This window comes from Vombatus ursinus, unplaced genomic scaffold, assembly GCF_900497805.2.
Source record: "Vombatus ursinus unplaced genomic scaffold, bare-nosed wombat genome assembly UNPS02014809.1, whole genome shotgun sequence".
NCBI lineage: Eukaryota > Metazoa > Chordata > Mammalia > Diprotodontia > Vombatidae > Vombatus > Vombatus ursinus.
The window spans coordinates 13,134,698-13,157,258 of record NW_020954587.1 but is presented as its reverse complement, the minus strand read 5'-3'; the positions used below and the strand labels follow the sequence as shown (position 1 = coordinate 13,157,258).

The 22,561-nt window shown below is 38.9% G+C and overlaps 1 protein-coding gene and 1 pseudogene across 1 annotated transcript in view; one reads left to right on the top strand and one right to left on the bottom strand.

Annotated features, from left to right (window-relative positions):
• The first annotated feature begins 854 nt into the window (after positions 1 to 854).
• The window catches only part of URB1 (URB1 ribosome biogenesis homolog), a 105,017-nt gene continuing 83,310 nt past the window's right edge, over positions 855 to 22,561 (top strand). Inside the window, exons 1-4 of the mRNA XM_027875485.1 lie at positions 855 to 1,074; positions 6,442 to 6,581; positions 8,019 to 8,170; positions 9,768 to 9,900. Coding sequence (XP_027731286.1) covers positions 936 to 1,074; positions 6,442 to 6,581; positions 8,019 to 8,170; positions 9,768 to 9,900 — 564 coding nt within the window. The 5' untranslated portion in view covers positions 855 to 935. The remainder of the gene's footprint in view (positions 1,075 to 6,441; positions 6,582 to 8,018; positions 8,171 to 9,767; positions 9,901 to 22,561) is intronic.
• On the bottom strand, positions 10,424 to 11,077 carry LOC114052784 (annotated as a pseudogene).

Sequence of the window (22,561 nt, the reverse complement as noted above, 5' to 3'; positions counted from 1 at the left end):
CAAAAAAAATTGGACAGTGAATGTTGACCAGGAAAAGCTTATTGAAGAAGGTGGGATTTAAGCTGAGTCTTGAAGGAGATCTAGGGTCTTTTCCCAAAGCAATGAATTCAATATTTATGTATTCCATGCTCCCACCATAAACATACAAACAAATAAGTACCTTGCTTTCCAGCAATGATCAAGAATTTAAAGCACAAACTATTTTTGGAAGTATCTGATCATGACCAGCAGACCAAAATACGAACTACCAAAAACCTACAATTCTACACTCTATGTAGCCTAATAGTCTTACCTAATGTCACACAAGTAATAATTATTAACAACACTAATAATAAGCATTTATATAGTGCTTTAAAGTTTGCAGAGAGCTTTGTAAACATGTTTTCACTTGATCCTTACAAGCCTGAGAGGTAGGTGCTGTTATTATCCCCATTTTACAGATGAGGAAAATGAAGTAGGCAGAGATTAAGTGACTTTGGCCAGGTCATACCTCTAGTAAGCAACATGAGGTCTGATTTGAACTCTGATCTTCCTGCCGCCAGGTCTGCGCTCTAACCAGGTTCCCGTGCCTTTAGCAGCTAAGCTCGTCTCCTAAGAGGACCGCAAGGTCCAAGGCACCACCAGGTGCGCAGACCTAGCAGGCAAGCACAAGAACACTTTGTGCGCCTGCGCATTCCCAGCTCGCGGAGAAGCCCTCAGGCAACCAGAAGCCCCGCCTCTTCGCGGAGCCCGCTGTAGCCCCGCCTGCCCAGGCTCGCGCGCACGCGGAGCGCCGCTTGGGACAAGCTCGGCTCCTTCCGGCCTCGCTCGGGCACTCGCTCCATCTTCTCCTCCTTCCGCCCCACGTGGTGTAGCCGGCGTGTACACCCGCTGTCCGCGCGCCGCGTGTGGCTGTTCCGAAGATATCCGCGTGGGCTCGTCGCGACCCTCTGGCCATGGGAAACCCAAAGAGGAAAGCCCTTACAGAAGAGGGCGAGGTGTCCTCGGCCGGCCCTGTGAAGAGGCCTCGCGCGGAAGACTTCACCGGGCAGCAGTTTAAAGCTCAGCTCAAAGACCCTGAAACTGTGGTGCCAGGTGCGCATCCCGGGCTGCGGGGGTCAGGGGTTAAAGGGCGGGCGAGGGGCGGGACTCCCGCGGGCACGTGGTGCATGCGCCTGCCGGCTAGTAGGACGTCTCCCCTGGGCTTACCTGGGGCGGTTCTAACACCGTGCTTAGCATCTCGAAGCGCTCACGTTGTCCCGGGGTCTGTGCCGACGCTTCTGGAGGTCACAGCAGCCTCATCTATGGGAGTCCAGTTAGAGTCTCTCCAAGGACCCTTTCAGTTTTAGGCTTCCATGTCGCTCTGTCCGTCCTCCATCTGCTGTCAAATCGACCTTTCTAAAACCCAGATCGGATCTTGTCGCTCCACCTGTCCAGTATCCTCAGCGGCCCCCTGTCACCTCCAAGATCAAATACGAAATCCTCTGAGATTTAAAGGCTTTAAGTGACCTGGTCCCTTCCTACCTTTCTAGTCTTCTTACACCTTAGCCCCCTCCATGCACTCTGCAGAGCAGGGACCCTGGACTCTCTGCTGTTCCTCATGCTGGACAGTCCATCTCCTGCCTCTGGGCATTTCCCCTGGTTTTCCCCCGTGCATTGAACTCTCTCCTCCCGGCTTCTCTCGTTTTCTTCAGGCCTCTTCTAAAGTCCCACCTTTTTCAAGAAGGCTTTCCCAGTCTTCCTTAACCTTAGTCCCTTCCCTCTGAGACTATCTCCAATTTATCCTGTATACCTCTTGTTTGTACATAATTGTTTTCATGTTTTTGCCTTTCTTTGTGTCCCCAGTGCTTATCATTGTGCCTGGCACATAGTAGGTGCTTGATACATTCTTGTTAACTTGACAACTCTTAGTATTTGTGACTTATTAGCATACTATAGCAAAAACTGTATCTTGATTAAAATATATTTAATGGGACCTTTACATGGTTAGAAAAAAAGTTTGCCATTCAGTTTTATGACCAGTATTTTAGAGCAGGAGTCCAGCGTCTGAGTAGTTTATTTAACTAGATTAATGGAAATTAGAGTTGGAGGAGACCTTAGAGACTGTCTGGTCCCATAACCCATTCTGTACAGAAATCCTCTCAGCAGTGTCCCAGAGTTAAGTCAGAGCTATAATTCAAACCCAGCTTTTCTCTTCAAATCTGATGCTCTTTTCACTCTACCACACTTAAGGAATTCACATGCTGAACCTAGGTTAAGATTTTGACAAATACTCATTAGCGTTCTAATCCTGGCTAAGTCACTTTATTTCTCTGAGCCTGTTTCCTTATTTGTAAAATGGGGGATATGTGTACTCCAAAATGTTTTGGAGAAGGGGTTTTGTAAAACCTTTAAATGAGCCATGTTATGTCACGAGGCAAGTCTGTTTGGTTTTTGGACAGGTCTGAATGTTAGGAAATATTTGTTTCTAGTCTATTCACAATTATTAATACAGCAAATATGTATGAATTTTATATTTTATGGTATTTACATTTAGAAATAACTTTTAAGGTAAAATATTAAATATTTTTAACGTTATATTTATATATTATAACTTATGTGTTTAAGATTATACAATGTCTAGTATTTCATATTATGATGTAATTTCATTACTTCATGGATCTGTGATATCATTGGTGGCTGTACAGTGACCATCAATGGAAACGACCCCATTGTATGGATTTAATAGAAAAGACTCAGAATTTCTGTGGCTGAAAATTGCCTTAGTCCGTGATCAACCTAATGATGAGTTTCTCCAAACAGTTCAGCTGGTTCTTGGATGACAGACGTAGTCCTTAGGCCCCTACTTAAAGCCTTTCCAGTTTGGTAGGACATACCAAAGCTTAAATAAATAATGATAGTAGTAGTAGTAGTAGTAGCAGCAGTAGCAGCAGTGGCAGCAGCAGCAGCGGCGGCGGCAGCAGCAGTGGCAGCAGCAGCAGCCGCCATAGCAGTAGCAGTAGCAGCACCAGCTAGCATTTATATAAAGCCTACTATGTTCCTGGCACTGTTAGGTGCTTTAGAAATATTGTCTCATTTGATCCTCACAGCAACCTTGGGAGTTCGGTGCTATTATTCTCTCCATTTTACAGTTGTAGAAACTGAGGCAAATGGATTGCCTTGCTAGTCAGTAGCTGCATTTGAACTCAGGTGTTCCTGACCCCTGGCCCAGAGGATAGTAATCCATCTTGCTGTTCAGTAAAATCCAACTGGCTTAGCCTTTGAGATCCCAAGATCATTTCCATTCCAGGATGAGGTATTGGAATAGTATGTTAGTGGAAGATTATAATGTAATACCTCAAAATAATTCTGTGAAATAGGCAATAACAGCAACAATAATAATATTTATAATAGTAGCTGAAATTTATATAGCCCTTTATGATTTTGGAACAGTCAGGAAACATTTATGAAGCACTTACTATGTGCCAGTCACTTATAAAACAATTATCTAAAAAAAAGAAAAAGAAAAAGAAAAAAACCCAACTATATACAAGCATTATCTCACTTGATTCAGTCAATCAGAAACTTTTATTAAGCATTCATTATGTGCCAGGCACTGTACTAGGTTCCAGGGCTACAAAGATAAAAAGGAAATAACCCTTGCCCTTGAAGAGCTTACATACTATAACTGCAAATTGGGTAGTGCCTGTATTATTTCCTGTATTGAATGGTAGATAATGAATTTGAGACTCAGAGGTGATGCGACTGCCCAAAGATCATGTAGTCTGTAAGTGGCAGAGCTGGGATCTGAACCCATGTCTTGACTGAAGTCCAATGTCCTTTCCACTCTACCATATTGCATCTTCTTAGTAGTGTTTGAAATTTTTCCATTATGAGCTTTATTGATTAAATTTTGTTTTAATTGTCAGTGTGGTTTAGTGAATGGAGAGCTGGCCCATGAAGACCTGGATTCAAATCTTGCCTCTGCACATTCCTGACCATGTGACCCAGGTCAAGTTCTCTCAATGCACTGGGCCACTCTCTAAGATTTTTAGTTGCAAACAAGTTGCAACTTGCATTGGTAGAGGGAATACTATTCAACGTTATTAGATTGTAATCTCTTTGAGGGCAGCACTTGGCTTTTGCCTCTTTTTGTATCCCCAGCACTTAGTATAGTTCTGTGGCACATAGGAGATACTTAATAAATGTTTACTGATTGATTGAAATATGTGAGTGATAGCAATGAAAGAACTTTTCCAACTTCTTTTAAAAAAATTACCTGTGTCTGAAACGCTACTTCCTCTTAACTCTCCTCAGTCAGAACTTTAGTGTCCTCACTACAGTTGTTAGTCATGGATTATACCTTCTGTTGTAACTGGACTTGTTCTCTGTCTGTCCTATGAGCTTGACCTTTCATCTTTCGCTTCTGTGCTCATATAAAAGCTGTTGTCATTGCCTGAATGTGCTCTCATCTCGCCTTTGAAATCCTTTTGAAATCCTAATCTTCCTTGAAGGCCCCTCTTAGGTGATACCTCCTCTAAGGAGCCTTCACTGACATGCCTTCCCACTCTTCGAGTGTCTGTGTTGTATCTTCTAGTAAACTCTAAACCTCTTGAGCAGGAACCGTTTTGTTTTTATCTCCAGTATGAAACACAGTACCTTGTGTATACTAGGTGCTTAACAAATGTTTGTTGGAATGACTTGAAGAACAGAAAAAGATGAAGACAGTTTTTCTCCCCTTTTCCTAGATATAGGGTTAATCCTAGACAAAAAAAAAAGTATTTTTATTTATTTTGTTAAGTATTTTCCAGTTACATGTAAAATTTTTTAATATTCTTTTTTTGAAATTTTGAATTCCAAATTCTTTCCCTCCCCTTCCCCACCCCTTGAGAAGGCATGTAATATATTGCTTTTACATGTGAAGTCATGCAAAACATTTTTGTATTAGCCATATTGCAAAAGAAAACACACAAAGAGAAGGTGAATAAAATTTTAAAAGTATGTTTCAGTCTGCATTCAGAGTTTATCAGTTCTCTCCTTGGAGGTGGATAGCATTTTTCATTATGGGTCCTTGATTTGATCAGAGTAGCTAAGTCTTTCACAGTTGATCATTATACAATATTGCTGTTACTGTGCCAATGTTGTCCTGGTTCTGCTCACTTTATTCTGTATCAGTTCATATAAGTTTCCCCAGGTTTTTCTGAACCCAACCTGCTTGTCATTTCTTATAGCACAATAGTATTCCATCACAATCATATATAGCAACTTGTTTAGCCATTTCCCAATTGATTGGGCATCCCCTCAGTAAAAAGAACTGCTATCAATATTTTTATACATAAATGTCCTTTTCCCTTTTTTATGATTTCTTTGGGATCTAGACTTAGTAGAGGTATTGCAGGATCAAAGGGTATACACAGTTCTAAAGCCCTTTGGGCATAGTTCCAAATTGTTCTGTAGAATTGTTGGACCAGTTCACAGCTCTACCAACAAGCAAAATTTTTAAGATTCAAGGATCCTGATGGTAAAATTGATCAATCTCCTTTTTTACAGCTAGATGGAATAGTAGATAGAATTCTGGACTTCGAATCAGGAAAACCCAAGTTCAAATCTTGTCTTAAACACTTACTAGCTTTGTGACCTTGAGCAAGTCACTTAACCTCTCTTGGCCTCAATTTCTTTATCTTTAAATTGAGAATGATAATAGTTCTTACTTCAAAGGTTGCTTTGAAAATCAAGTGTGATAATCTATGTGAAATGACTTCCTACCCTTAAAATGTTATAAATATTAATTATTCTTATTCTTATCATCATTCCCCATTCCCAAGGTTCCCAATAGTCTCCTGCTTTTCCAAATCCCAGCTTTGTCACTCTTCCTGGCCCTTCTCATCCTTCAGAGTTCTTCATAATTCAGTATTACCTGCCTTTCCTCTCTTTGCTTCCAGATGGAATTTTTATTCCTTCCTTTCAACTTCTCAGCCAGGGGAAAGCACTCTGAGTAGACTTAGTCACACTAATGTGTGAATGACTAGGTCATAGAATTATAGTCCCCTTAGAGTGTCAACTAGTGTAGTATAGTTTCTCTCTTTTTACGGATGGAGGTTAAATGCCTTACTCTGAAGTGTTTGTATTTTTAAAGGGGAGATTCCTGTTAATCCACATACCTTTTAATGGCAAGATTTCAGACAGTGTTACAAAATGAAAGGGAAAAATTCAGGTTAAATGGGAAAAAACACTAGTGTTCTCAGACTTCTAACTTGCCTGTTCAGCACCTCTAAACTGCCCCTAATTTTTATACTTTTCTTCCTTTACTTTTGAGGCCACAGATTCCCGAAAGGCTCTTAATTTTTTTTCGCCATGGTGGCTCCCATGGCAGAAGTAGCTCTAGTGAGGTGGGAAGGGAGAAGCATAAGGCTGTGTAATAAGTAGCATGTTTCTGAGTTAAAGGTTACTTCTTTTAATGCCTGTGTGTAACTTTTGTTTCAGCTTTGGAAACTTTTATCTCCATTGCCAGAATGTTACCACAAACTGGACTATATGATGTCGTGGAAGGATATATAAAAATTTCTGTTGAGTGTTCAGAAATTTTCCAGCTTCTAAGTGGTGAGAAAAGAACTGAACATGAAGTAAGTTTCACTTGAACATTCATTACAAAGGAAAAATGACTTATCCTGTCATCAAGGTTGATATATGAGAAATGGTATCTACATGTACATTAGTAAGATTAATTTTTATCTTTATCATTGTGGTTCCTAGATCCATACTTTTTTATTTATGATGTTTAAAAAAGTTTTATTGATGCCCTTTGCTTTTATATCACAACCATTTTCAGATATACCCCACACCCTTTCTCCTCCTAGCAAACTACCCAGTAGCAATGATAAAGATAAAAACAACCAACACGCTGACAACGTGTGACAGCATCTGCAGCATTCCATACCCTGGTTCCCTCTCTCTTTGATGAAAGGAGAATAATATACTTTCTCATCTCTTCTCTGGGACCATTCTTGGTCATTATAGTACAGAAAGGCCATTTTTATTTTATCATGCTTTCTATTTACATTGTTGTTGTTATTGTGCAATATTGTTTCCTTGGTTGTGCTTACTTCACCCTACATTGGTTCATATAAATCTTTCTGTGTTTCACTGAATTCCTCATATTCATTGTTTCTTATTAGATAGAAATATTCCATTATACTTATACACCATGATTTATTTACCCTTTCTTCAAAAGAAGAACACTCACTTTGTTTTTAGTCCTTTGCCATGACAAAAAAAAATGCTGCTATTGATATGTTGGTCTACGTGGGACTTTTATTCCTGTATGCCTAGGAGTGGGATCTTTGGGCCAAAGCTTGTGAACATTTTAATAATTTTTTTTTTTTAGCACAATTGACTATTGTTTTCTGGAATAGTTGGACCAATTCATAGCATATTCAACAGTGTATCATTCTGCCCATCTTCCTGTAGACCCTTCAACATTGACTCTTTTTATCTTTTGTCATCTTTGTCAGTTTGCTAAGTGTGAAGTAAAACCTCAAAGTTTTAATTTAAATATCTGTTTATTATTAGTGATTTGGAGCATTCTTTTTTATGGCTGTTAATAGTTTGTAATTGTTTTGAAAACTTTGTTTATATCCTTTGATTACTTAAGTCTTAGGGATATTCATGTCTTTTGAAAGAATTCTTGTGATGAATAGTAATTTTTTGGTATTAATGTAGTTTAGTGGAATAACATTTTACTAAAGGTAGTTTTGAATATTACTAGTTGTAAATACAGAAGACAAGATAGTTGAAGATGAGAACACAGATTTTAAAAAACAGCAATATTTCACAGGTTTCAGAAATAAATGGAGTTGACTTTGGTCTCTTCAGAATTCTAAACAGTTGAAAATTTGGTTTTGGGATCCTTGGTAAACCATTTGAAATCTTGAGTAATTGTAAGACTCTTTAGCTATTAAGATATTAGAAGATAATAATGAATAGCTATAATCAGGATGGGTTTTTTTTTGTTCAGAAAGGCAAAAATGAAGTTTGTTAAAGTCTTAACTTTATCTTTTCAGAGGATATTAATATTTAAAGCTTTAGAAGCCATATTACTACGAACAGCAGGTGATCTTTCTCATTTTCATGTTGTGGGAACCAACATCATGAAGAAAGTTATGAATAGTCATATGAAGCTGATTTATGAATCACTGAATGCTTCAAGCTACAAGTAAGTCATTGGCCATATGTTAACAGAACCAATATGGACTATTCTAACTTGTTTTTGCTGTTAATGAAGACCTTTTGCCTTCAGACTTTCCTGGTAAACATCTATTTGTCATTTTAGTTGGCTGCACTGAATACTATTTTCCCCTTCCCCTTTTTCCTTTTCCAGTTAATCAAGAAATACTTATCGAACACCTATCATTTGTATACTATTATGTTAAGTACTTCGGTGGTACAACAAATAAAAGCTTATATCTTGGTTGGGGGAAAATGTATATGTGAAATTATTACTGAAGTAGACAAACATCTCATAAAGAGCTATAGTATACAGCATATGAAGTTAAAGATTGGAGCTGCAGGGGAGTAGAAAGAACATGGAGCTTGCCATTAGAAGACCTGGGTTTTGAGTTTCAACTGTCTTGATTGCTCTCTCTGACCTTGAACAAGTCCTTTAGCTATTCTGGGCCTTTATTTTCTCATCTGAAAAATGAGTGTTAGACTAAATAATTTTTAAAGTTCCTTCTCACATTGATAGTTTAAGATCCTACACTACTAGTCATGTAATTATCATTATACAGCATAGTATCTTCCTCTTATGGAAATGCATGCTATCAAGGGATAGTTTTCCTTTTTATCTCCCAAAGGCAGAAATAAACTCATGATTATTTACATAAGGTACATATACCCATTATTGAAGTCTCAAGGCAGTACATCATTATCATCTGATGTCTTTTGTCCTCTGTTTCCCCAAAAGCAGGAATTTCTATTTATAGGCACTTTAGAGCCAGAAGGAGTCTTAGAGGTCTGGTCTAAGGGGAAGTGACTTACCCAAGGTCACACAGTTAGTAAGTTGAATCAGTATTTGAAACTAGGCAGATGCCAAATACAATGATCTTTCAGTTATACCATTTTACTTTTCTCCATGCACACTTTCCCTTTCTTCTCTGAGCACATAATGGCTTCTTCCCTTTTTCTCCATTTCTCCTTTGGGGACCTCTCCCCTCTGACACTGCTACCACTCTGGTTCAGGCCCTTATCACCTCATGTCTGGACCATTGCAGTGGCCTGCTGGTTGGTCTTCTTGCCTCAGATCTCTTCATTCCAGTCCATCTTTCATTCTGTTGTCAAAGTGATTTTCATTAAACGTCAGTCTGACCATATATATAGATTTCAGTGACTCCATTTTCTCCAGAATCAAATATAAAATCCTCTGGCATTCAAAACTCTTCATAACTTGATCCCTTCCTACCTTTCCAGTCTCCTTGTACTTCACACCCCTCCGTGTAATCTGTGATCCCATGATGCTAGCTGTCATCCATGTCTGGAATTCTCTCTCCTCAATCCTTACCTCTTTCAAGTTTTAGCTAAAATCCCACTTTCTGCCTTTCCCAGGGAAATTTTGCTTTTTTTGCTATTTTGCTTTTCTTTGCATCCCCAGCTTGGTACATAGTAGGTGCTTGGTAAATTCTTCTTGTTTGACTGATTAGCTGACAGTGCTTCAGTATTAATGGATCTTGCATTCAAAAGAGTTGGTTTCACTCTAAGATCTTGTGTACTTCTATTTTGAATTAACTTTATATTTTCTTTTATTGTGCATGTAGAATGAGTCAAACCTGCTTGAACCTCATGTCAGCTATGGTGGCACAAGGTCCAGATGCTGCCAGGGATTTCTATAGCCGTTTTGACTTCAATAAAAACTCGTTGTATGGTTTGGTGAAAATAAGAAATCCAAAGGTAAAGAGCATTTGAATATTTTCCTTTAAAATGTTTACTTTCCTTTCTCTTGATTTTCTTCTGTTTCCAAACTAAGGTGTGACAGGTATGTGAAAAGGGTGTATTTTGTGAACTTTGGGGGTGTTTGGCTCTGGATTTGACTCAAGCTAGTCTCCTGGTAGTTTAGGTTTGATATTGAAACAAAATGAGGCACCCATGGGTCATTCAGCAGTCAACAAAAGAAGATTTATTTAGTATTATCCAGAGAATAGTTAATAAGGATAGGCATTGAGAATCCTTTGAACTGGTGGGAAGTGACCATTCACTTGGGGAAGAAATGATTTCTTTTCCTGAAGCTAGTTAAATTTTTTTTTGTCTTTTCCTCCACTTTATTTCATACTCCCACCACACCACCACAATAATGACTTCTTAATTTAAACTGAAAACCATTAGGGGTTCTGGAAAGGTGTGTGTGTACTAGGGGGAAGGAGGAATGGTGTCACAGCCTGAGGTGTTAAGGAGGGGAGGAGGGGGAGGAGACAAGTCAGCGGATAGTCATGACAGGGCTCTTGAAGTTGCTGGCTGCCTGAAGCTGCCGTTGATAGACCATAGGGTGGATCTTGAAGCCATACAGCCTGGGCACAAATTGGTTGGCAGGCTGTTTGGGCCTGTACTCAAGATGCACCATGAAGAGCATGTGGGGAAAGCTAGTGCCAAAGTAAACACCATCCATGTGGTGGTGCTTGGATGACTTGGGGGTGTAAACATCCATGTACCTGAGGCAGTACAGCTTCACCATGGTCTCACCCGGTATGTCTGACAGTACAGTGGGCAACATGGGCTGGTTTTCACAATATACATGGGGACAATAGCCAAAATCTCCCTGCTGGTATTTTTCTAACATCTGGGCGATGCCATGGTTTGTGAGGATGTAGTGGGCATGAATCAGTCCATATAGCATCTTGGCTGCCTGCTACATCAGGTCACTCTGGTTGGGGTTATCCTCCAACTCTTCATCAGGTTCCAAGTCAAGGATCATCATGTCTAGTGCCTGCCTATAGTGGGGCACCTGTTTGTTAAGCCCTGTGAGGTTGAATTTGTCTTGTATATAGTCTTCATCCACCTCGCAGAAGAATTCATTGCCATGAAGCCCACAGAACCATGAGATCCATGATACTTTCTCTGAGCTACTCATCTTTATGTCAGCTACCAGGCCAGGGCTGGGGAGGAAGAGGGAGAAGTTGCTTTCAGGGGCAGCGGCAGGCCAGCTAGTTAGTTTTTAGAGCAGTTTTTCTTCGCTGTAGAAACCAGTCCTATTATATTATCTAAGCCTAGGTAGAATGAAACCCTTGGAAGTCATAACTTCAAAGAAGGTTTTCATGATTGTTCAATGTGTACAAGCTTATTTTCTTGTTTGCAGCTGTTGTTATCGCTGTGGTTGTTGGGTTCTACTCAAGGGAGATGTTAAGTGTGAATGATGTGTTTGTAAGAAGGCTCTGGAACTATTCCAGATCACTTTGTTCCCCCCCCCCCCCCAGTGTCCTTAAGTCAGGAGGACCTGAGTTCACATCCAGCCTAGACACTTACTAGTTGTGCGACCCTGGGCAAGTCACTTAACCCTGATTGCCTCCCCCAAAAAAAGGTTATAAAAATGATTTTAGTGGCCCTTTGAAATAATTCTTTATTTAAGTGAAAGATTGACCACAATTGCAAGATGGAAATATGTTTAAAGAGCACTTCTTCTGAAAAAAGTCTGCATATTTTAATAGACTGAAAGTTCATTATTGTGAATTAGCAGTGTGTTACAGCAGCTAAAGAAGCTAATGCAATATTAGGCTATGTTAAGAGAGGATTTTGTCACCAGCTTTAGGGATGTGATAGTCCCTTGACCTTGTCAGACAGTATCGGTAGTAAAACAGGTATCCAGGGTAAGATGACCAGAATATTGGAGAATATTAAGATCATGCCACATGAAGGACTTGGGGATGGAAACGTGGAAGGATTGGGGAAGAAATTGGGAATGTTTAGCTTGGCAAAGAGAAGACTTTAGGGCAAGGGTTCTTAACCTGAGTCCATAAATTTTAAAAAGTATATATTTGTAATTATATTCCAGTATAATTGGTTTCCTTTGTAATCCAATGAATTTTATTTTATTCTTTTAAAAATATTATTCTCTTCATCAGACTACCAAAGATCGTCCATGACATAAAAAAGGTTAAGAATTCTGCTTTAGGGGAACATAATAGTCTTCAAGTATCTAAAGAAAAGACTGTCATGTCGAAAAGAGATGAGATTTATTTTGCTTGGACCCACAAGGAGAGGGGGGAAAACAAAGGCTAATTAATTAGGGGGGAAAAATCTTTTTTTTTTTTTTTAAAGAAAACTTGTAGGGAATGTGATACAATTATTAAGTGTATAGTAGGATTACTGAACAGCAGCATTTGCCCAGCTAATTGTGCAATATGAATTTGTAATAGGTAGAATCAGCTCAATTTTAGGCATTTCTTCAGCAACACTCAGCTCAGCATTTCTCATTTCAAACCCATTTCTGAAAAAGAGTCTTCTTTATAACATTGCAGGCTTTTCTTGAAGAAACTTAATGATGATAGCCCCTTCTTCATTAGGATAGTCTTAATGGTTATGAGGTTTTTCCTTATAGAAAACCTAGATTTGGCTCTTTGTGACCTCTACCCAGTCCTTCTTTTGCCTTCTGGGGTCAAGCAGAATGAATCTATTTCTTCTTCTATGTGACAGGTCTTTGAATACTTTGACAATGATCACACCCAGCCCTGAGGCTTCTTTTCCCTAGGCTAAAAATCCCCAGTTCCTTTAGTTAATATTTATGTGGATTGATTGCAAGACCCTTAACTAGTCACCCCTTGTTTAGATGCTCTCTAGCTTATCAGTGACTTCCTAAAAAGTGAACTCCCAGACCTGAATTACTGCTGGTCAGGGCAGACAGAGCAGGACTAGATCCTCCCCAATTGTGGACACTGTGCCTTTCTTAATATAACTCAGTTAGCTTTGGCCACCATACCACAGTGATGATTGATAGTTAGTTTGCAGTACTCTATAGCTCTCAACGCTTTTTCAGATGAGTTTCTATCTAGTCACACTTCCTCTAACATGTGTTTATGAAGCTGATTTTTTAAGCCCATATGTACATATACATACATGCATACATGCATGCATACATAGATGCGTATCTGTGTTTTAAAATTATTGAGAGGCACACTGTATAGTATTGTAAGTCTTAGAGTGAGGAGACCTGAGCTCTAGACCTAGTTCAGAAACTTACTAGCTTTGTGACCCTGGGTAAATCACTTACCTTCTCTGTACTTCAGTTTCTTTTTTTCTAAAAAGGATAATTCAAATACTATTATCCCTACCTACAGGGCTTTTGTGAGGAAACTGCTTTGTGTATCTTTAAAAAGCCATATAGATGTGACCTATAGTTTTATATGTTTAGACTATGCGTAATTTAGAGAGAAAGAACTACATTTTTGTTTCTCTTTCTAACCCTCCACAGTAACTGCTATGTTGTTATGCTCAGAATTGTGAGCCATGACATTGGCCAGCCATTCCTTCAGCAGGCTTTAAGAACTTTGTAATGCCTTCTGGACACTGATCTTTGAAACAGCCTGTGGTGTAGAAAAAGCACTGGAATAGAGTTTCAGAAGCCAGGTATCTTGAGCCCAGTACCACCAGTGACAGAACTTTGCGTCTTTTAACTCTTGCTTAAGAGTCCTTAAATACTTGTTGAGAAGTCCTCAACTGCCAAACAGGGCTCGTACAATATTATGATATTATTGAGAGGGGAAAATAATTAAAAAAAAAACTGTGAAAGCATGCCTCACTAAAAAGGCTTGCTAATATGATTGCCTTAATAGTCCCACCAGGATCTTTCTGTTCTCTATGCAAAATATATATGAAAGAGGCTTTTGCTATCTCAGAAGTCTGGCCTGGATGCCATTGTTCATTGGCAGATTAGTTTTCATTTATTATTAAAGTTTAATATGACAAAATCTGTACTTTTCTCTGGCATTGATTATTTATCATATTTAATAAAAACAAAATATTATCAAAAGCAGAGCCAGTTTTCCCATTCTGATGAGAACATTTTCCAGTGGCAGGTGGCATAATAGGGACCCCAGGGTCTTTTGGCCCTCTGAAGTGGTTTTGCTGCCTTCAAAAATTTGAGGAGAGCTATCAAAAAAGAGGGGTATATAGGAGCCCTGTTTTAAATTGTTTATTTCTTAAGAGGATTGAAATTAGGCAGGAAAGAAGAAAAAAATGAGACATATGTATCACAAGGAGAAAGTGTCCATTTTTTTTTCAGCTGCTATCCCACTGACAGAACAGTGCTAAGGACTATGAGTTATTGAACTCAGCAGAGTAGGCGGACCATAGATAGGACCAAAGATTGGAGTTGGAAGAAAGCCTTTAGAGGGTCAGTGGTGGTATATGCTGGTAATCCCTAGTCCTTGGGAGGCTGAGACTGGTGGATTGCTTGAATTTGGAAGTTCTGAGCTGCAGTTGTAGGGCTGATGCTGATCCTGTGCCTCCATTATTTGGCAAATGGGTGATGAACCCCTGGAAGGGGGGCCACCAAACTGCTTAAGGAAAGGTGAACCAGCTTTGATCAAAAACACAGCAGTTCAAAGCTTTCATGCCAATCAACAGTGAGATGGATTCATGAGTAATGGCTAGTCTGGGCAAGATAGGGCAACCTTGTCTCCAAAAAAAACCCAACCAAACCAAAGACAAAACCTAAACCACCATACATGTACTCCTCAAATGACTTGTCCAGTGTCACATGTAGTAATTGGCAAAGCTAGGATTCTAATCTGGGTCATCTGACTGAATCCAACACCCTTTCCCCTGTGACATTCATTGCATGTATTACTCGAAGAGCAAGGGAACACAGGTGAACAACCCCAAGTGTGAGTATCCACAAAATTTTAAGGCTTGAGAATAAGGCCCATGTCCCCTAGCACAGTGGTGCCAAACTCAAATAGAAACTGATCTCTACCAATAGCATATTGACTTAGAAAACCACAAATAACTATGTTGTGTTGTATTTTTATTTATTTGTTAATAATTTCCCAATTGCATTTTTAATTTTTAAAAATTTATTATTTATTTTTAACACTTTTCTTTTTAAATTTCAAGTTCCAGATTCTCTCCCTCCATCCTATCCCCTCCCACACCCACTGAGAAGGCAAGCAATATATCAATTATACGTGTGAAATCATGCAAAATATATTTCCATATTAACCATATGTGTATATATACATATATATATATATATATATTGGCACTTACATGACATTCTTATTTTTTATGCTTCTGTTTCATTAATTTTTTAAAAATTTTTAAAAAATTCATTAATTTATTTATTTTTAGTTTTCAACATTCACTTCCACAAGATTTTGAGTTCCAGATTTTCTTCCCATCTCTTCCCTCCCCCAACCCCAAGATGGCATGTATTCTGAGTACCCCTTTTCCTAATCTGCCCTCCCTTTTATCTCTCCCCCCCTTCTCTTATCCCCTACCTCTTCTATTTTCTTGTATGCAGGATAGATTTCTATACCCCATTGCCTGTATATCTTATTTCCCAGTTGCATGTGAAAACAATTTTTTAACATTTGTTTTTAAAACTTTGGGTTCCAAATTTTCTCCCTTCCTCCTTCTCCACCCACCCTCATTGAGAAGGCAAGCAACTTGATACAGGTTGTACTTGTGTAGTCATGCTGTGGAAAACTAACTATATTTCCCTTCATCCTATCCCTCCCACCATTTATTCTATTCTCTCTTTTGACCCTGTCCGTCCTCAGAAATATTTGCCTCTGATTACCCCCTCCCCAAATCTGCCCTTCCCTCTATCATTCCCCCACTCTCTTATCTCCTTCCCCCCTATTTTTCTGGAGGGTAAGATAGCTTTCCATGCCCAATTGAGTGTGTATGTTATTCCCTCCTTAAGCCAAATCCAATGAGAATAAGATTCACTCTCACTTTCCCTCACTTCCCCTCCACTGTAAAAGCCTTTTCTAGTCTGTTTTGTGTGAGATAATTTACCCCATTCTACCTCTCCCTTTCTCCTTCTCCCCGTATAATCCTCCCTCACCCCTTAATTTTATTTTCCAGATATCACTCATTCATCTTCAACTCACCCTGTATCTATACATATAATTTTTTTACCCCAACTACCCTAATACTGACAAAGGTCTCATGAGTTACAAATATCATCTTTCCATGTAGGAATGTAAACAGTTCAACCTTAGTAAGTCCCTTATGATTTCTCTTTCCTGTTAACCTCTTAATACTTCTCTTGAGCCTTGTATTTGAAAGTCGAATTTTCTATTCAGCTCTGATCTTTTCATCAAGAATGCTTGAAAGTCCTCTATTTTCTGAATGTCCATTTTGTCCACAGAAGGATTATTCTCAGTTTTGCTGGGTAGGTGATTCTTGGCTGTAATCCTATCTCCTTTGCTCTTCAGAATATCATATTCCAAGCCCTGCGGTTCCTTAATGTAGAAGCTGCTAAATCTTGTGTGATCCTGATTGTGTTTCCACAATACTTGAATTGTTTCTTACTGACTACTTGCAATATTTTCTCCTTGACCTGGGAACTCTGGAATTTGGCTACAATATTCCTAGGAGTTTTCCTTTGGGGAATCTTTTTCAGGAGTTGATCAGTGGATTCTTTCCATTTGTATTTTATCCTCTCCTTCTAGAATATCAGGGCAGTTTTCCTTGATAATTTCTTGAAAGTTGATGTCTAGGCTCTTTTTTTGATCATGGCTTTCAGATAGTCCAATAATTTTTAAATTATCTCTCCTGTATCTATTTTCCAGGTCAGTTGTTTTTCCAATGAGATATTTCACATTGTCTTCTATTTTTTCATTCTTTTGATTTTGTTTTACAATGTCTTGATTTCTCATAAAGTCACTAGCCTTCAATTGCTCCATTCTAATTTTTAAGGAAGTATTTTCTTCAGTGAGCTTTTGGACTTCCTTTTCCATATGTCCATTTCTGCTTTTGAAGGCATTTTTCTTTTCCCTGGCTTTTTGGACCTCTTTTGCCATTTGGGTTAGGCTATTTTTTAAGGTGTTGTTTTCTTCCGTATTTTTTGGGGTCTCCTTTAGCAAGCTGTTGACTAGTTTTTCATGATTTTCTTGCATCACTCTCATTTCTCTTCCCAGTTTTTCTTCTACTTCTCTTACTTGCTTCTCAAAATCCCTTTTGAGCTCTTCCATGGCCTGAGGCTGATTCATATTTTTCTTGGAGGCTTTGGATGTAGGAGCTTTGACTTTGTTGTCTTCTTCTGGTTGTATGTTTTGATCTTCTTTGTCACCAAAGAAAGATTCTCTGGTCTGACTTTGTGCAGTTTGCTCCCAGCCAGTTTCTTGAGTTTTAAACTCTTTGTTAAGGTAGGGGTCTGCTTCCAATGTGGAGAATGTACTGTCCCAAGCTTCGGGGGTTTTGTGCAGCTATTCTCAGAGATACTTCTAGGGACCTGTAAATTTTCGGTTCTTCCAAGGTGCTATGATCAAGGGTGAGATGTTTACTATTTTCCTGGCCTGTGTTCTGGTCTATGAGTGACTATAAGCACTCTTTTCTGCCTTGGAACTGTGAGGAGGATTCACTCTCCACCATCACTACAAGCTCCATCATGCCAGGGCTCCTCCTTGCCCCAGGACCACCTCCCAGAACTGTGACCCAGATCCAAGCAAGGGCAAAGCAAGAGAATCCTGCCTCAGCCCCAGCAGAGATCCCTGCAATCCCCCTCTGATCAGACACTTGATTCCTCCTGTCTCCACCATGGGGCAGCTCCAGGACTGGGGCTGGAACCAAGCTCCTCTCTCACCATGATCACAGACTTTTCCTACTGACCTTCTAGGTTGTCTTTGGCATTTGTGGGTTGAGAAATCTGGAAACCGCCACAGCTGCCTGTGATTCAGTCCTCTGAGGCCTGCTCCAGGTTTGCTGAGGCCTGGTCTTTGACTGTGTGCCTACGCTGAACTGCATTTCTCTCCCACCCTGGCGCGATAGACCTTTCTAATTAGCCATTCAGGTTGTCTTGGGCTGGAAATTTGTTTCGCTCTGTCTTTTCGTGAATTCTGCTGCTCTAGAATTTGTTTAGAGCCATTTTTTACAGGTATTTGGAGGGGTTTGGGGGAGAGCTCAAGCAAGTCACTGCTTTTATTCTGCCATCTTCTGAAATTCTTCCATATATTTTTTTAAAAGCAAGAAAAATAAAGTGAAAATTACACTTCAGTTTGCACTTGGAGTTCATCAGTCTTCTCTCTGGAAGTGGATAGCATTTTTTCATCATGAATTCTTTGGAATTGTCTTGGATCATTGTATTGATTAGAGCAGCCAGGTCTTTCACAGTTGATCATCATTACACCATGGCTGTAACTGTGCACAATGATCTCTCAGTTTTTCTCACTTCATTAGCATCAGTTCATATAAGTCTTGCCATGTTTTATTCTGAAACCACCCCCTCATCATTTTCCATAGCACAGTAGTATTCCATCACAATCATACACCACAGCTCGTTCAGCCATTCTCCAATTGATGAGTATCCCTTCAGTTTCTAATGTTTTTACCACCACAAAAAGCTGCTATAAATATTTTTGTACATATAGTTCCTTTTCCTTTTTCTTTGATCTCTTTGGAATACAGACCTAATAGTGGTATTGCTGGATCAAAGAGTGTGCGTAGTTTTAAAGCCCTTTGGGCCTAGTTCCAAATTGTTCTCCAGAATGGTTGGACCAGTTCACTACTCTACCAATAGTTCATTAGTGTGCCTATTTTTCCATCATTCCTTCCATCTTTTGTCATTTCTGATAGGTGTGAGGTGGTACTTCAGAGTTGTTTTAATTCCCTTTCTCTAATTAATAGTGATTTAGAGCATTTTTTCATAGGACTATAGATAGCTTTGATTTCTTCTTCTGAAAACTGCTTGTTTATATCTTTTGACCATTTACGAACTGGGGAATGGCTGTTACTTTTATAAATTTGACTCAGTTCTGTGCTCAGTATATATTTGAGAAATGAGGCCTTTATCAGAGAAATTTTCCTATAAAATTTTGATATTACTTCATTGTCTGTGGTATTTTTTACCAAAATGTAGTTTCCCTGATCATCTCTTTTAATTAGGTCTGCTTTTGCTTTTTCTTTGTTTGAGATCATGATTGCTATCACTGGCTTTTTTACTTCAACTGAAGTATATTAGATTCTGCTCTGGCCCTTTATTTTAATTCTATGTGTGTGTTTCTGTTTTTGTGTATCTTACAAACAACATATTGTTGGATTTTGTTTTCTAATCCATTCTATCTGCTTCTGTTTTGTGGGTGAGCTCATCCCATTCACATTCACAGTTATGATTACTACGTATTTTCCTCCATTCCATTATCTTTTGTTTCTTCCTCTCTCTCTCTCTCTCTCTTTCTCTCTCTCATTTTATCTTGTCCCTTCTCAAAAATCTATTTTGTTTCAAACCACTGCTTCCCTTAATCCACCCTCCCCTTTATTACTCCCTACCCCCTCATATCTCTTAACCCTTTTCCGTCCTATATCCCCATTGGGTAAGTTACATTTCTATATGCAACTGAGTGTGTGTGTGTGTGTGTGTGTGTGTACGTATTTGTGTGTTTATGTATGTGTGTGTGTATTTATTATTCTTTAAACCAATTCTGATGAGAGTGAGGTAAAGTATTGCCTTCTACCCTCTTATTTCCCCCTCCATTGTAAAAGTTGTTCCTTGTGCCCCTCTTTGATATGAGAAAATTTTCCCCATTCTATTTCTCCCTTCTCCCTTCACCCAGTGCATCCCTCTTTCTCACCCTTTAATTTTTTTGGAGATCATTCCAACATAATTGACTCACACCTGTGCCCTGTATCTATGTAAACTCCTTTGAACTGTTTTAATAATGATAAAGTTCTCAGGAGTTCCAAGTGTCATCTTCCCATATAGGAATATAAATAGTTTAATCATATTAAATCCTTTAAGATTTCTCCTTCATGTTTACATTTTTATGCTTCTCTTGAGTCTTCTGTTTGAATTTCAGGTTTTCTATTCAACTCTGATCTTTTCATTAGGAATGCTTGAAAGTCCTCTATTTCATTAAATGTCCATTTTCTCCCCAAAGGATTACACTCAGTTTTGTTGGATAGGTTATATCTGGTTGTATCCTAGATCCTTTGCCTTCTGGAGTACCGTATTCCAAGCTTTCTGCTCCTTTAATGTGTAAGCTGCTAAATCTTTTATTTTTACTTTATTTAATTTTTTATTTATGGAATAAAAGAAACATTTCCATAGCATAGTACAATAGAAAAGATGATTGCACATGAAACTGCAAATCTACTATGCACAACTTGCTGTTCCTTTCAAATGTACAACAAAATTATCATGTAAATTTCTTTTTTTTCCCTCTCCCCCCCCCTTTTTGATGGCTACCATTAGACACAAATAGGTATATATATGTAAAATGGTTCTATACTTGAGAAGCTGCTAAATCTTGTGATTGTGACTGTGGTTCCATGATATTTGAATTGTTTCTTTCTGGCTGCTTGTAATATTTTCTCTTTGACCTGTGAGCTCTGAGATGTGCCTATAATGTTCCTAAGAATTTTCATTTTGGGATCTCTTTCAGGAGGTAATTGTTGTATTCTTTCAGTTTCTATTTTACCCTCTGGATCTAAACTATCAGGGCAGTTTTCCTTGATAATTTTTTTTTTTTGAAATGTAATGTCTATGCTCTTTCTTTGCTCATGGCTTTCAGGTAGTCCAAAAATTCTTAAATTATCTTTCCTCAATCTATTTTCCAAGTCAGTTGTTTTTCCAGTGAGATATTTCATGTTTTCTTCTATTTTTTTTTCATTCTTTTGACTTTGTTTTATTGTTTCTTGATGTCTCATGGAGTTATTTTTCTTTCACTTGTCCAATTCTAATTTTTAAGGGATTATATTCTTCAGTGAGCTTTTGTACCTCTTTTTCCATTTGACCAATTCTGCTTTTTAGGGAGTTCTTCAGTGAATTTTTGCACCTCTTTGACCTGTTCTGTTTTTTAAGGTATTATTTTCTTCAGTATTTTTGTTGTGCCTCTTTTTACTAAGCTGTTAATTCTCTTTTCATAATTTTCTTACATCACTCTCATTTCTTTCCCCAATTTTTCCCCTACCACTTTTATCTCTTTCTTTAACTCTTCCAGGAATTCTTGTTGGGTTTTGGTCCATGTAGCTTTTTTCTTTGTGGCTTTGTAGCTATTTCATGTTATTTTCTTCTGCGTTTGTTTCTTGGTCTTTCCACTACAATAGCTTTTATGGTCAAGTTCTTTTTGTTTGCACATTTTCTTCACCTATTTCTTGACTTTGAACTTTATATTCAGGTTGGGTTCTGCTCATCTGGTGGTGGGGAGGCACTGTTCCAAGTATTGGGATTTTTTCATGCTGCTGTTTTCAGAGCTAGTTCTGGAGTTCTGCTGGTTTTTAGTATTTTCCAGGTTTTTCAATCCAGGGAGAGGTATGGTTACTGATCTAGTGGCCTGCCCTTCAGTCTTCAACCAGGAAGGGCCCCTGTTCCCTTCCTAACTGCTGCCACTGTTAGTGCTCCTCTTGGCCGTGGGACTATGCCCAGGTTCTCTGCTCTCCTACAGCCACAAGCACTAATGATCCTCTTGGCCTTGTAACTAAACAGGGCCCCTGCTCCCTTATGACCAATGAGAAGTAGTCCTTTCTGCCATGTACTCAGTGTCAGCAAGGGGTCCCCTGTAATCTCTTTCTGACCAGTTGTCTAACCCTCTTACCAGCTTTTCTCTTCCCTTATTTGCCCATCTTTATTCTTGTGGTACTTCTCCCATTTTCCATGGTCTTTCAACTTTCACTGATAGTGGTTCAGCAGCCACATCTGCCACTTCCTTTCAGTGCCCAAGAATCTAGTACATCTGAACAGGTGACTTGAATTCATCAAAAGCAGCTAGATGTTCTTGTTGTCCCTTCATTTATTTGAGTGTCAATTCCCTGTTGTTGTTGTTCTCAATGCAGTGGTCATTCTGCTTGGCAGAGAAAATTGAGGTAGAAGTAAGAAGTTGATAAGCTCTGCCTTTCCCTTGTCTTTTATCACTGTTCCATCCACCCCAAGCAAAAGTCCTAAGCTGTCTTTATCTTTCTTTTCTTCCAACAAACACACTGTTGTCCTTTAGCATTCCTGACTCTGTTTTTGCAGAAGTGTTCTCATATTCATGGTCTGTAATCTGCCCTTGTTTTATTCTTCTCTGCATTTCTTTTCCAGATTTGTGTTAGTAAGTCTCTTGTGTATCCATATCTTTAATTTCTTGGCCAAGACTTTGTAATCATTGGCAGTATATTGGAGTTTTCTTTTGACAGTGTCATTTATGCCCACAAGCATCACCAGAGGTGGGTAGTCGTCGTCTGTTTTGGTGAGTTCTCTGTTAAGTCTTGAATACGCGTCCTAGAAGGACAACAGATGATGTAAAGAAAAAATGACTGTTTCAAATATCCCTGAGTCAGAGAATTACCGATTGTTACTGCTGTTCTCTTCTTCCTCCAATCTGAACTGGATAATCTCTTACCAGGTAGTTTAAATATTGTTCTATGTCCCTAAAAATTATTGCGTCCCCACAAGTGCCTAGTTTCTCCTTGCTGAAAATTT